The following is a 14200-nucleotide window of genomic DNA, read 5'->3' on the forward strand; positions in this document are numbered from 1 at the left end:
AGCAGCTTACAAAGCTACTTTGGCGAGATGGATCAAGGAAGTGATTGCATTGGCATACTTGCTGAACGGCATACAGGCGCCTGTGGCACTCTGTGCTCATTTCATGAGTAACCAGGTATCATCGTGGGCAAACTCCATTGCAGAGGCTCCAGAGGATATCTGTAAAGCAGCCATGTGGTTATCGTTGTAGACTGAATATACACGCCAAGGCACATGCTGCATTTGAGGCATGCATTCTTGGAATAGCTCTGTCGTCCTCTTGCCTGGGCTAGGCTAAGTTTTTTTTTGTGTTTTGGTTTTTTTTTGTTTTTTTTAGAGTAATTCTCACTTGCCTGGACTGATCTAGCAGGATGATAAGGAAGGAGAATTTAGTTATTTCCTTTCCTTGAGTCCTGCTAGACCAGTCCAGGACCCATCTGGAATACAACAGTTGCACACACACCTCTCTCTCTCTTTCTCTCCTTACCTATCCTTCAGGAGCATAGGTCATGTAGTCCTCTCTTTAGGGAAGCAGCTAGACTCATTCTGTGTCATTTGTTGTGCTTCCTATTTCTTGCCTCTCTTCTGCTGCCTCAGGGATACTGGTAGAGGTTATCTTCTCTGGTAAGAGTAAAGATACTATTGGTTTAGAGGCTCACTCGCTTGTTTTGACAGAAGGTTACTGGCAAGAACCCAGACTGCATTTCCCTTTATCCAGTGATGTTACAGAGAAAAAAGCATGTTTTCTGTCTCCATCAGCTTGGGGGGGGGCGTGGCAGAGTAGAATCCACTTGTCCGGACTGGTGTAGTAGGACTCGAGGAAAGGAAATTAAGAGGTATGCTTAAATTCCTCCATACACATGTATGAATCCTCTAACTCAAAAGCTTCACATGATGGAACTTACAAAGGCAAAATACATCTTGTTTATTTTATTTTTTTATTTAATTCTTTTATATACCGACCTTCATGACTATTGTCATATCAAATCGGTTTACATGGAACTTGGGAATAACACTCTTAACAACCATTTAACTATAGAGCAATCAGAGGAGGCAAAGTTACATTTAACAAGGAGATCAAACTTGGGAATTGAAGAAAAAGAAAGGAAAGAGAGAGACAACCATTAAGGGTATAAGAGGGCCTGGAGAGGGTTTATTGACCTGGAAAACAAAATAAGTAGTAGATCCTCAAATTTCAAGAAATACAAATGCTTGCTATATAACATTTTGTAATCCCTATCCTGCAGATATGTCATATTTATATTCCCTTTTAAAATAATACTACTAGCATATCTGTATTTTGGTTCTGATGAGAAAGTAGGGTTTCAAAATTTGTAAAAATTCCTCTTTAGCCGTATTCTTCATTATGAGTCTAAACAAAATCGGGTGCTGCTATGCAGATCTCATCAGAATTTTATGCAAAGTAGGAATATAGCACACACATCTGAAGAGTGAACATGATTACATATTATTATGCCCTGTCTAGAGCACTGTACAAGAAGTTGTAAAAATGACACTCAAGTTGTAGTACAAAGGTATTGTATTCCTTGCCTTGAATCATATATACTTTATTTTTACGAGTTAGTAGGCGAGATGAAAGAGGCGAGCTTTTATTTTGGACTGGAAGGTAGATAAGGAGGCTGCATTTTGGATATCGTGGTGGAGTTCATTCCAAAGTGAAGAGGCTAGCAGTGAGAATAAATAGAAATAGGAGGGTGCTTGATTGGTAGGTGGGAGACAGAGTAAGAGACAAGCCAAGGTCACAAAGGGTGTCTTTAGGTTTGTAGCATTGAAGGAAAGAGCTTAGATACTGCGGTCTGCGGATGGGGAGGCGAGATATATGCATTTGACTGTGAGAGCTTATGAATGATCCTCAACTTGACAGGGAGTCAGTGTAGAGGCAATTGTAACTCAAGAGCCTTTTTTTATTTTTACAGATGTGTGGCATCATTAAAAAAAAAAAATGGTTTGTTTTATAGGTTAAAATGATTGTTTGAACAAAGGCAATACATGATCTCAGAAAGTCACATAGTACAATATTGTTGAATAAAAATTTATCACAGCCTGCAAAGAATCCCATTTTCCCTTTGTCATGTCTTCCTTAATAACTCATCCTCTGTTTTTCCTGCTTTGCCCACCTTATCTTTTTTCTCAGTTCTCTATCTTATTTCATCCTAGATTGTATCCTTTTTTGTTTTCCCCCTTGGTTCATTGTAAATTAGTTCAGATGTGTGCACATAAAGTGTGTGAGGGCTAGGTAATCCCCAGTTGTCCGAGTGCTTCAAATTTGGCACAGAAAGACAAATGGATGCCATCAAGTGCTGCAGTCTGGGCTGAGAAGAGCCACCACTACAACCCAACCTGGGTTTGCACCTTAACCCAAGGAGCAATACCACAGCTGGATGAAGGGAAGAAATTAAAAAAAGGCTCAAGAAATGGGGATAGCAAAGAGTCAAAAGCCTTCCTCTCGCTCCCCTAATATAGACAGAATAAAAACTGATGCCGAAAAGTTCCAATTCAGTGTTACCAATCCTGCTTCCTTTCCCTTTTTCTCGCTGTCTTCTTTCTTTCTTTTATTTACCTTTCCCTTCCTTTCCTTTGGGTCCCTCTTTAGCTTTCTGCCCACAGATCTTGGCACGCGTGCTGTCCTCGTCGTGCCACCAGCAACAGTGCTTTGAGACGCACATGCGTGCGCGCGCGCCCGGCTTCGCAGCTGCAAGAACTCCGCGTCACGCCGGAGGTGGGCGGAGGAAGTCCTCTCGTCCCGCAGCAAATTGCCATTGCGCCATTTGTGAAAGTGGGTTTGAAGCATGTGAGCTGGATGACTTAGTCAAACAAGTACGTTGAAGAGGACGGAAACAACAACATTCTTTAACCCTCCCCCCACCAAACAAACAAAAAACTGGTCTCGCCTAAAATGTGCCATTCCATCTTCTGATTCCAGGCACTTTTACCAATATAACAAGTGTCTTTTTTTTTGTTTGTTTGTTTGTTTTTTCAATATACATTTTAGAAGACAAAACAGATCTTGAAAACAGTGTGATACAGAAAAAAATTAAAATCCCCAAACTCTCTGTCAATCCCTTAGAAGACACTGGGGAATTTAAGGACTATGGGGAAGAAGAAGTGGAGCTTAGACACAGTAAGGTATTGACACATTTTTTTCTTTTTAGCTGTTATGGTTGACAGTGATCAGGATTTTTACCAGTGCTTTATTGCCAATGAATTAAAGGCCGACTGTATTGTACTGCTTAGAGAGTCTGATAGGCTTTTCTGTACTTTCCTTCAAGTCTAGCAGCTGTAGTGAATTATTATTATTATTTTGTTGTTAACCTTTTGTGGTTTTGGAATGCTTTAGTTTAGCCCTGCACCAGTGTTGAGCAAAGGTTGTTGGCTAGGACTCTGTAGCAGGAGTCAGCCACCTCCATCACACAAGTCGCATGGCATGCGAGCCCGTTTTGGCTGGTGCTGCAAACAGTTTTCCAGATCTGCGGCCAGGCTTTGCCAGTCTCACAGGGCATGACATCACAGCCAGCCTGCGAGTTTGGAAAAGGCTCATGGTGCCAGAATTGTGTGTGTGCAGGCGGAAGTTGGGCCCAGTGGCAACAGGATTTTGCTAGCCCTTCCGGCACACCGTTTCCAAAGATGTTATTGCATGTTTTTGGTTTCTTGGCCAAGAAACCTTGTCAATCCCTCCTCTGTAGCATGGAGTCCTTTAACCTGTTACTCTTTTTAAAGATACAACACAATTCATTACTGAGCTTAGAGATTAGAGTCCTTTAAGACTTCCTCCACTCTGTTTGGCATTTGTAATGCTCTAATCACTGCTGTTGCTGAGAGGGATGGCAATAAACTTGTGAAATTGTTGTATCTGAGTTTTCTGGTCAGGTTTTCTGACCCAATCAGTGTACAAATCATATAATAAATATAATGAACTGTTAAGCTTAAAAATGTTCATTGTTGTCACCAACAGAGACAAGATGGCAGAAAACAGAATGAGGGTACACACAAAAGCATCGAAGCAGTTGTTGCACGGCTAGAAAAGCAAAATGGAATGAGTCTGACTAATAACTGCAGCTCCGACGAAGCCTTTATGGAGACCTCTGAAACCATTAACATCATTGACAATATAAATGATGCAGTAGTTCCTCGGGTTGTGTATGAGGAGCTGCTGAGGAGCTACCAGCAGCAGCAGGAAGAAATGAGACACCTCCAGCAAGAACTTGAGAGGACACGGAGGCAGCTTGTACAGCAAGCCAAAAAACTGAAAGAGTATGGGACACTAGTGTCAGAAGTTAAAGAGCTGCGAGATCTAAACAGGCGACTTCAGGACGTGCTGCTCTTAAGGCTAGGCAGCGGTAAGTTCCCAGCCTGTTTCTTGAATTTATAATGGACTGTGCTGTATTTTAGTAATGATTGATAAATCTTAAAAGAATCGGAATGGCAGTAGGCAGGATGGCTGTGCATGTAAATCAGTTTTACTTAAAAAGCACTGCGGGAATTCTTGAACAGAAGTCAAGATCTTATGTTACCAACTCTTATTTATTTATGAACTGAGACTGGTTTCTAAAGTGAATTGAACTCTTTGGCTATTAAATGTATGTATGTGTGTGTGTGTGTATATATATATATATATATATATATATATATATATATATATATATATATATATATATATATATATATATATATATAAAAATAAAACAGTTGGCCTATAAATAGTAATTATGCTTCTCCCAAACTTTCAAAATATTAGATTTGTGCTGCTAGAGGCGTAGATTTGAAGGACGCATTTGAAGTCCTTCATACTCATAGGAAAATGCAGTAAAGTAACACCATGACATTTTTATTCTGAAAATATCCCATTTTAGAAAAAAAAATGTGGCTTCTCATACACTTGGCACTAACTGATGGGTCACTGTCTTTCTCTTCTGCTTCTTTTCAGCATGTCGCAATCATTAGTTAAGTGCCTCTTCATAAATGCATAATTGGTGATTGGGACATAGCAAAAGAAGAGGGGAATTGAGCGTCTGCTGGCCATTCTGTTGATTCCAAATGAGTTTAACTGGAATGGTGTTTGTATTTGTATTTTTCTAAAACGGCCCATTTAGAAAATAATGTTGTGCTCCGTGTTTCCTCAGGAAAGCTGCCATTCCACTCCCTGCAAATTAGAATTTTTGCTGTGGGTAGGAAGTAATGTTGCTTTAAGGAACATGCATGCTGTTTACATATGGGTCCTAAGCTTCATTTTTTTGGGTAGATAAGTGAGTCTGTGAGATGAAAGGTGTTGATGGGACATATGCTTTTGCCTCAACAAGGTTATGCTCTTTTCAGATGATTTCTATTTTTCAAACACAATTGGAACTTTTGAATCGTGATCTACTAATTATACTAAAGAACAGAACAAGGAATGAATCATATGAAGATGACTGATAACAATTACAAGGGAATTTCAAATGTATTTTGCTGTGGTGATAAGGAAAACATGGGAAGATAAATATTTGGTCGTAAGGAATATGTTTACATTTGACTTCAGCATTTACTCGGGCAGCTATAGACAACTACAAATACAATTGAATCTTCTTATAATAATTGGGATAGGGAAGCTCTTTGTGATCTGTAAGACCAAATAATCACACGAAAAAGGTGTGAGAACCTGCCTATGACATACAGTCCATAGTGCAGTGGCATAATTAGGCATAAATAGTTTGTTTAATTCCCTGGCACCTCCATGGGTGTTTCACAGAGAGAAATGAAATGGAAGAGGGTGGAGACAAGGGACATGGTATATGGGGTTTATGACTGCTTTGGTTCAAAGTCATGATTTTTCAGCAATGATTGTAGAACAAACATTGGACCCATTACCAACAATGGTAATGCTTTATAGCACTATCCTGTCCAAATGGCACATCAGTTAAGGTCTGTGTGTAAACGTGATTAAAAGGTTGCAAATAAAAATGACCCCGCACAATAACAGTAATGGCAATATGCTGAGAAACTCAAAACGACTTGTTTAAAAAAAAAAAAAAAAGATTGCTATGGGCATTTACCAGTTAGGGGGTGGGAGCAGAGCATTTATCCTGAGCTGATATAGCAGGAGGCACATCATTATTGGATGTTTTTTTTTTCTTTTTGGGATGTTTTGATGCACTGTCTTAATGGTAAGCTCTCTGTAGCTGGTTGTATCAGGCGCATAGGAAATCAAGATATCTGGTCTTGTGGCTAATGGTCAGGTTTCTACATTAAAAAACAAAACATTGTTCAAAAGGAGTCGATAGGTTTGAAGACTGGAGCCAGTAGAAATGTTTTAGAATTTCATAGCGTACTCTGCAGTATCCAGCTGAGGCTAGCATAATTATGCGCTTTGTCATTTTTTACTTAGTTTCTTTGGTTTGAATTATTACTACCTCACGGGCTGATACAGTAAAGTCCGCAGGAGAGCAGGCAAACGCCCGCTCTCCCGGTGCGCGCACAGGCCACTCTAGCACGTCCCTAGCGCCTCCTTTTGGACCGGAGCGTCGGCTGTCAGCGAGTTTGACAGCCGACGCTCAATTTTTTGCTGGCGTCGGTGCACAGAAAAGCAGTTTTTACTGCTTTTCTGTGCACTTTCCCAGTGGCCGAAGAAATTTAGCCTACCTTTTGGGTAGGTGCTAATTTCTGAAAACAAAATGTGTGGCTTGGCTGCACATTTAGTTTTCTGAATCACGCAGGAATACCTAATAGGGCCATCAACATGCATTTGCATGTTGCGGGCGCTATTAGGTTCAGCGGATTGGACACGCGTTTTCGGCCCCTTACTGAATAAGGGGTAAGGGAAAACGCGCGTCCAGTAGCGGGTTAGTGTACTATATCGGCCTGTCAATCTGTTAATGTGACTGAATGCCCAAATAATGAGCATGGTTTACGACTGCAACTTTGTAGTCTAGCTCCGTAAAATAAGTATTTTAGATACTGTAGTGCGTTTCTGTTCATCTAAACACATTTTAAATGTGAATTGCAAATGATATAGCACTAAACAAATAACTCATTGTATTAGCTTTCATGGACTCCTGCTTTGAAGTGTTTTGCTAGGGGTGTATGGTGTTTAACTTTAGAAGCGTTCTTGCAGTATTGTTTCATAGAGTAGCCCGTGGATTACTGGTTTATAGACATCTGCAAAGTAGGGGATATGAAACCTTGCCAGACCAAATCTTCTATTACTTGATCCTGTGCTATTTAATAAGGTGCATATCTGTCCTTCAAGAGCATTGTACACCGGCTACAAGCAATTAAAAACGGCAGAAAATTATTTCAGCCATGTTGCTGCTTTAAAACTCCTTTGGCATTTCATCATTTCTCTGATCAGAGCACATGCCTTGGATCAGTGTTGCAGTGCTGAGAAGCTTAGTATTGTTTTCTGGTTCAATTACAATTGAAATAAAACAGAATACCACTTAAGAGTGCTGTTCTCTTCCCTCAGAAGTGAGTGAGTGGGTGTTGTATAACTTCTTGTAGGATTAACTGTGCACTGCTTTAATATATTAACATTTAATTTTGAGTTTTTTTCCCTTAGCATTACTGCATTTAAGATAAACAACGAATTGGAAGCTTTTATAATTAGCTACTAAAGACTGAAAAGACATCCCAAGTGAAAAGATAAACGTGCCTTACATTTTACAAAATGTTTTGACTGCCATTTGGGAAATTACTTTCCTAATAAAAGCTCTGCTTTCTGACAGTATACTTAAGGCACATTCCCATTCACAAGTACAAGGATTCTTTCCTTTTTGGCCTGGCAGTTTCCTCCTGCTCCTTTTGGGGTTTCCAGTTCAGTTGGGCGACGGTGCTGCGATCCAGCGCCATGAGCCTTCCTCTGCAAATACTTGGGGATTTTTCTTCCATTTTACATCCCCTCCCAATTCACTTAAGCCCCAGTCATTGTCAAAGCAGCTCTCACTTAGGGGCCAAGCACCAGGGCTCCTTGTGCAAGGAACTGGGATTGTGACTGCAGGCACTGCAGCCTCCCCAGCTGACCCGGTGAGCAGAGGGCATCAAAGCAAGGTCCTCCATATGGTTGGGCACTTCCCAATCCAGGGATACTTTTTAAGCAAGTGATTTTATATATTTCTCCCATATCAGCCCCGCTTACATGGGAACTGAGAAATGAAACTGCAGACCTACTATTGGAAATTTGTGAACTATCAGCAACATTATCTATGCTATGGTACCTGAAGACTGAAGGTTGTCCATGTAACGCCAGTTTTTAAAAAGGGATCAAGGGGTGATCCAGGACACTACAGACCAGTGAGTCTGACGTCTGTGCCAGGCAAAATGGTAGAAATTATTGTAAAGAACAAAAATCACTGAACATACACATAAGCATAATTTAATAGGACAAAGCCAACATGGATTTAGCCAAGGAAGTCTTGCTTCTCTAAATTTGATACATTTTTTGAGGGTGTAAATAAACATGTGGATAAAGGTGAGCCAGTTGATTATAGTGTATCTGAATTTCCAGAAAGCCTTTGACAAAGTCCTTCACGAGAGACTTCTTAGGAAATTAAAGTGTCATGGGATAGGAGGCAGAGTCATTTTGTGGATTGCCATCTGGTTAAAAGATAGAAAGTAGACCTAGAGAGTAGGTTTAAATGGTAAATTTTCCCAATTGAAAAAGGTGAATAGGTGGATTGCCCCAGGGATCTGTTCTGGGATCTCTGCTTTTTAATATATTTATAAATGACCTGGAAATGGGAACAAGTAGTGGTGAGGTGATCAAATTTGCCAATGACACAAAATTTTTCAAAGTTGTTAAATCGCAAGAGGTTTGTGAGACATTGCAAGATAATATTGCAAAACTGGGAGACTGGGAATACAAATGGCAAAAGAAATTTAATGTGGACAAGTGCAAAGTAATGCACTTGGGGAAGAGTAACCCAAATTATAGCTACAAAATGTAAGGTTCCACATAAGGAGTCACCATTCAGGAAAAGGATCTGGGTGTCGTCATGGATAATACGCTGAAATCCTCTGCTCGGTGTTTTGTGGCAGGCAAAAAAGCAAATAGAATGCTAGGGATTATTAGGAAAGGAATGGAGAATAAAACAGAGAATATCATAATACATCTTTATTGCTCCATGGTGCGACTTCATCTTGAGTATTGTGTTCAGTTCTGGTGACCACATCTCAAAAAAGATGTAGCAGAATTAGAAAAGGCACAGAGAAGGGTGACCAAAATGATAAAGAGGATGGAACGATTCCCCAAAGAGGAAAAACTAAAGAGGTTAGGACTCTTAAGCTTGGAGAGGAGATGACTGAGGAGAGCTATGATAGAGGTTTATAAAATAATGAATGGAATGTTTGCTCTTTCAGAAAGTACAAAGACCAGGGGACACACAATGAAGTTATTAGGTGATACATTTAAAACTAATAAGAGAAAATATTGTTTTTGCTCAATGTATAATTAAGTTCTGGAATTTGTTGCCAGAAGATGTGGTGAAAGCTAATAGTGTAGCTGCGTTTAAAAAAAAGGTTTGGACAAGTTCCTGGAGGAAAAGTCCATTAACCATTATTAAGGTAGAGTTAGTTTATTCTTGGGATAAGCAGCTTGGAATCTATCTATCCCTTGGGATCCTGCCAGGTACTTGTGACCTGGATTGGCCACTGTTGGAAACAGCATATTGGTGTTGATGGACCTTTTGTCTGACCTAGTATAGCAAGACTTATGTTCTTATGATAACTGCCAAGAGAAAGTGACACAAAAATGATACAGTTCTTGAATAACTAACCTTACTGTGTCACTTTATTTGAAATTAACTAAAAAGTATATTAGATAAGATATATTTGATTTATTGCTTGTTTTACATATCTACTATTATGCATTCTTACAATAAACAGAATTCCTAACATTAGATGTTTTATTTTCCCAGCTAATGTTAACTGACCTGGGCAAACACTGATTAGCCTTTTATTAACTTATTCCAGCCCAAGGGAAATGACATCCCAAGTTTGCATTCTGTTCTACTCCTCCAATGGGTGGTGTGGGTGGATTACCTCGGTTTGGGGAGTTTGATGTGAGTCGTCCTCACAGCTGCTTCCAGTTCTTAGCTTTGATCTCAGATGTGAAGGGCCATGCTGCTGCAGGTGCAGCATGCTCATCTTGAAATTTTTAAATCTGTTTTTTCTTTGCATTTTTAAGTGGCACTTCACTGCAGTAGGAGGCCCAATTATGGCCCCAATGTAATATGGTGCGCTAGGCTGTGCTCAGTTTTACCGGCACACATCTTTTTATGCGTGGATTAGAGGAACTACTCCATTTAAATGGAGGAGTTGGTCCATTTAAATGGAGGAGTTGGTCTCCCTGCTACTCACATTAAACCGTTGCAACTCCTACAGAACTCCTCAGCACGTATCCTTACTAACTCCAGAAAACATGACCACATCACACCCACCCTTCGATCTTCACTGGCTACCAATACAGTCTCGTATCCTTTTCAAAGTTCTCTCCCTTATTCATAAAAGCATCATCAATGAAAACACGGACTGGATCAACCCCCCCACTGCTTATCCGCACATCCACTAGACCTACTCGTACGGCCCTCCAAGGGACACTCCGCACCCCCTCTATCAAATCCATGAAACTTATTTCCACTATGAACAGAGCCTTTTCCCTGGCCGGCCCTACCCTTTGGAACTCTATGCCCCCAGAATTGCGCACTGAAACATCTACACCCAAATTAAGCTAAAAACCTGGCTATTCTTACAGGCCTACCCTTCCCTCAACAACCATCTTCCTGATGACCCTCTAAGCTGTGTATAATGCATTCCCTGCATCACCCTTTACAATGTGCTCCTGTTTTACCTTTTCTCACAATAACCTTCTCCCCGATTACCTCGTGAGCTGTTTTCAGTGTTCTCGATGTATTATCCTCACAATGTGCTCCTTGTATTATCTTTACAATGTGCTCCTGTCGATTTTTCCCTCTTCCGCCCCCAGTTGAGGAACCGTCGTTCCCTGTAAATAGTTACCCAGTTTCCATTTGTTCATGTTTTTTCTCTTGTATGCATCGTTTACTGTTCTATGTAATGGCTCTGCCAAAAAGTTCTTTATATTGACACTGCCAAAAAGTTTTTAGTTATCTGTAAACCGACACAATGTGCAAACGGTTGTCGGTATATAAAAATAAATTTAAATCCCATGCTAATGAAGGCGTGTAATTCCTGATACACACAGGCATGTAAGCTTAGTCATGGATTCTGAATGCTGGAAATGTAACCCTTAGTTAGAGCTGGATTAAAGTTACTCAGGATAAATTTAGTCTATGGTGCTGAACCCAAAGATTGTGGTGAGGGGGATTTTATGTACAAATAAAGTTTTCTATGCATAAAACATGTTTTATGCATATCAATTTGTATTTTATTTTATTTATTTATTTATTTAAAGGCTTTTATATACCGGAGTTCATGCACTAGTGCATACCACTTCGGTTTACACGGAACAAGGAACAGAAAATTACATCAAACAGATTGAACAATTAAACAAATATACAATTACATCCAACAATTGGGTATAAATAACATGGCTAACTTAGTAGGAACTTAGAGTTAGAGGTGAAGGAGAGAAATAGTACCAAGTGGTAATAGAACAATGTTAATAGCTAAATAATAAATATAAATAGTAAATACAAGTTCTTATAATAAATACAGGTGTTTACAGATTACAGTCTTCAAGAAAAGTTTACGTCTACAGAATAGGGTTAAGTAAATAAGAACTGGCGGTTATTTCTATAGGAGTGAAGACTTCAAAAACTAAGACTTCAAAAACTTAACATTTTATGAGTGTTAAGCATGTCTTCTGTGCACATTTTTCTGTTAGAGTACTTTTTTTTTAACTCACAATATGTTAGCTTACTGCATCATGTTTTTTGCTCGCATTTTATTACATCGGACCCTGGGAGAAATGTGGAGCCTGCTCTTTTTCTTACAATTGTCAGCAGCCCATAGGGCCTTTGTGGGCCTCTTCATGGGCATGAGTAGGTACAGTAGTATATTGGTTCATAATTGTGATTTTTCAACTATTTTGGATCATGTAATGTTTAATTATACTTTTTGGTTGCTTGTTTTAATTATAGATAACTTTATTTTTTACTGTGAAAATGTCATTGTTGTGCTATTTTTATTTTAACGGTGGAGGAGAATTGTATTACAGTAGTGACTGGGCAGGGTGTTGTGGGGGCTGTAGCAGCACTGTACTCGGACTAGGAAATATGAATGTTGGTTAGCTGCACCTAAATTTAGTAATGAGCAAAAGCATAATGGTCCTAATGATGAATGTTTTCAACTATTGCTTGGTTATATTAATGCTCAATCAGGAAAAAGTTTTATATGTATCAAATATGCTATTGGATAATTCTTTGTAGCAGAATCTTGGCACACCGAGGAAGATTTTGTATTCTTAAATTTAATAACCCCTTCAGGTTACCCTCTTCAGGGTCAGGTTAGTAAAGGTAAAAGGGGGGGGGGTGTGTGTTTTGGTTTTTTTTATTAGTTTTTTATAAGGTAAATTCAGGGTCGGCGCTAGCTTCTGCACCGCCCTGTGCATAGAATCCCTGCTGCCACCACCGCGGCACAGGCAGCCCTCTGTTTCTTTGGCTGCCAGGATATGAGCTCATATCCTCTTCCAGGGGCAAATAAGGAGAGAGCACCACCACTGGAAGAGGGTTATTAAGGTTTTAAATGTCCAAACTGGGGAAATGCTAAAAGTGCGATGGGAGAGGTAAGAAGAGAATCAAGACAGGACAGAGTCCTGAAATCCAAGCAAGGACAGAGTATCTAGGAGTAGTTTGTGATCAACAGTGTCAAAAGCAGTAGCAGGTCAAGGAGGATAAGGACAGAGTAAAGACCTTTAGCTTTAGCCATAAACAGGTCATTGGAAACTTTGGCAAGGGCTGTTTTAGTTGAATGTAGAGAACGAAAAGCAGACTGGAGTGGATCAAAAATGGCTTGAGATGTAAGAAAATCAAGACGGCGGTGATGAACAGCATGATCGAGTAGTTTGGAGGCAAAAATGATGAAGGAAGATGGGACGATAGTTGGTAGGCCAGTTAGGATCCAGTAGGGTTTTTTTAAGGAATGGTATGATTATAGCATGTTTGAAGGCAGCTGGAACAGTAGAAGGTTATTAAGGTTTTAAATGTCCAAACTGGGGTAGTATATGCTTCCCCTGTCCTTCTAGTATGTTGAGGAATGTAGTTTTTTGATGGCTTGATGAGTTTTGTGTTGAAGGAAAAGAATATTATTTTGACAGGTGATTTTAATATGCAGGTGTATGATCAACAATAACATCACAATTTTTAGATCTAATGGCTATGCTAGGTATGCAGCAACTGATTAGGGATCCAACACACAGATTGGGACACACCATAGATTTATTGTTTTGCTTGGAGGAGTCATGTATGCAACAGATACTGACACAGTTAAAGGTCTGACCAGCATTATGGTTTGATCATTATGCAATCACTGGGAAGTTTTGAGTGATCGGTTATGGGTTAAGTTTGGGTAAAAGGGTGAAACTCATGTGTCCTAGGATTGAAATTTCACAATTTTAGGCTGGAATGGGAGCAAGTTGGTTTTGGGCTGGATTCTCCTACTACGACTTTGGAAAGGTTGACAAGCGATTCGGTTTAATTACAAATAATATATGATAAAATTGCCCCTAAACATAAAGTAGTGGTAGGGAAGAGACAATTTCCATAGTATACCTTCAAATTAAGTATTAAAAAGAAATTTATATGTAAGCTTGAGGAAGAGTGGGATAGAAGTTGATAGATTGGCCTGTTGGATTTGTTTAAATATAAAAATGAACTAAAAAAGGTGAGAGGTATTTTTTATTTTGAGCAAATTGACGGCTCGATCCAGTAAGGCCGCGGTAAAAACAGTGAGGTAGTGTCAGGCGCACCCTTCCTCCCCGCACGCACAGTTCTCTTCACTAACTCCCCGATACTCTCCTCTAATCGCATGCAAATGCATGCCGCGGCTGTGAAGCGTTAGGGAAGGGTTATGCCCGCGCAACCCATTTTACTGTATAGGCGCTGTAACAGCGCCTATACAGTAACCTGGGTGCGCTGGTACCTGTCATTTCAAATGACATTTGAAATGACAGGCACCAGGAAGTGTAAAAAAGTGTAAAAAGTGTAAAAAACAAAAAACCTGTGTGTTATATAAAAAAAAAACAATTTTAAATACC

General features: G+C 39.7%; 2 protein-coding genes across 4 annotated transcripts in view; both read left to right on the top strand.

Moving 5' to 3' along the window:
• Positions 1-14200, top strand: part of LOC115099811 (cytosolic carboxypeptidase 6-like) — a 1627912-nt gene that overhangs the window by 1046483 nt on the left and 567229 nt on the right. The gene's annotated exons all lie outside the window — the stretch shown is intronic.
• The window catches only part of BEND5 (BEN domain containing 5), an 88803-nt gene that overhangs the window by 29975 nt on the left and 44628 nt on the right, over positions 1-14200 (top strand). For 2 of the 3 annotated variants that reach the window (XM_029618505.1, XM_029618506.1), the window contains one exon: positions 3953-4337. In XM_029618505.1, the coding sequence (XP_029474365.1) occupies positions 3953-4337 (385 nt within the window). Of the gene's footprint in view, positions 1-2992; positions 3127-3952; positions 4338-14200 lie in introns of all 3 variants that reach the window. The other variant, XM_029618504.1, reaches the window with a different exon arrangement.

This window comes from Rhinatrema bivittatum, chromosome 10, assembly GCF_901001135.1.
Source record: "Rhinatrema bivittatum chromosome 10, aRhiBiv1.1, whole genome shotgun sequence".
Classification (NCBI taxonomy): Eukaryota; Metazoa; Chordata; class Amphibia; order Gymnophiona; family Rhinatrematidae; genus Rhinatrema; species Rhinatrema bivittatum.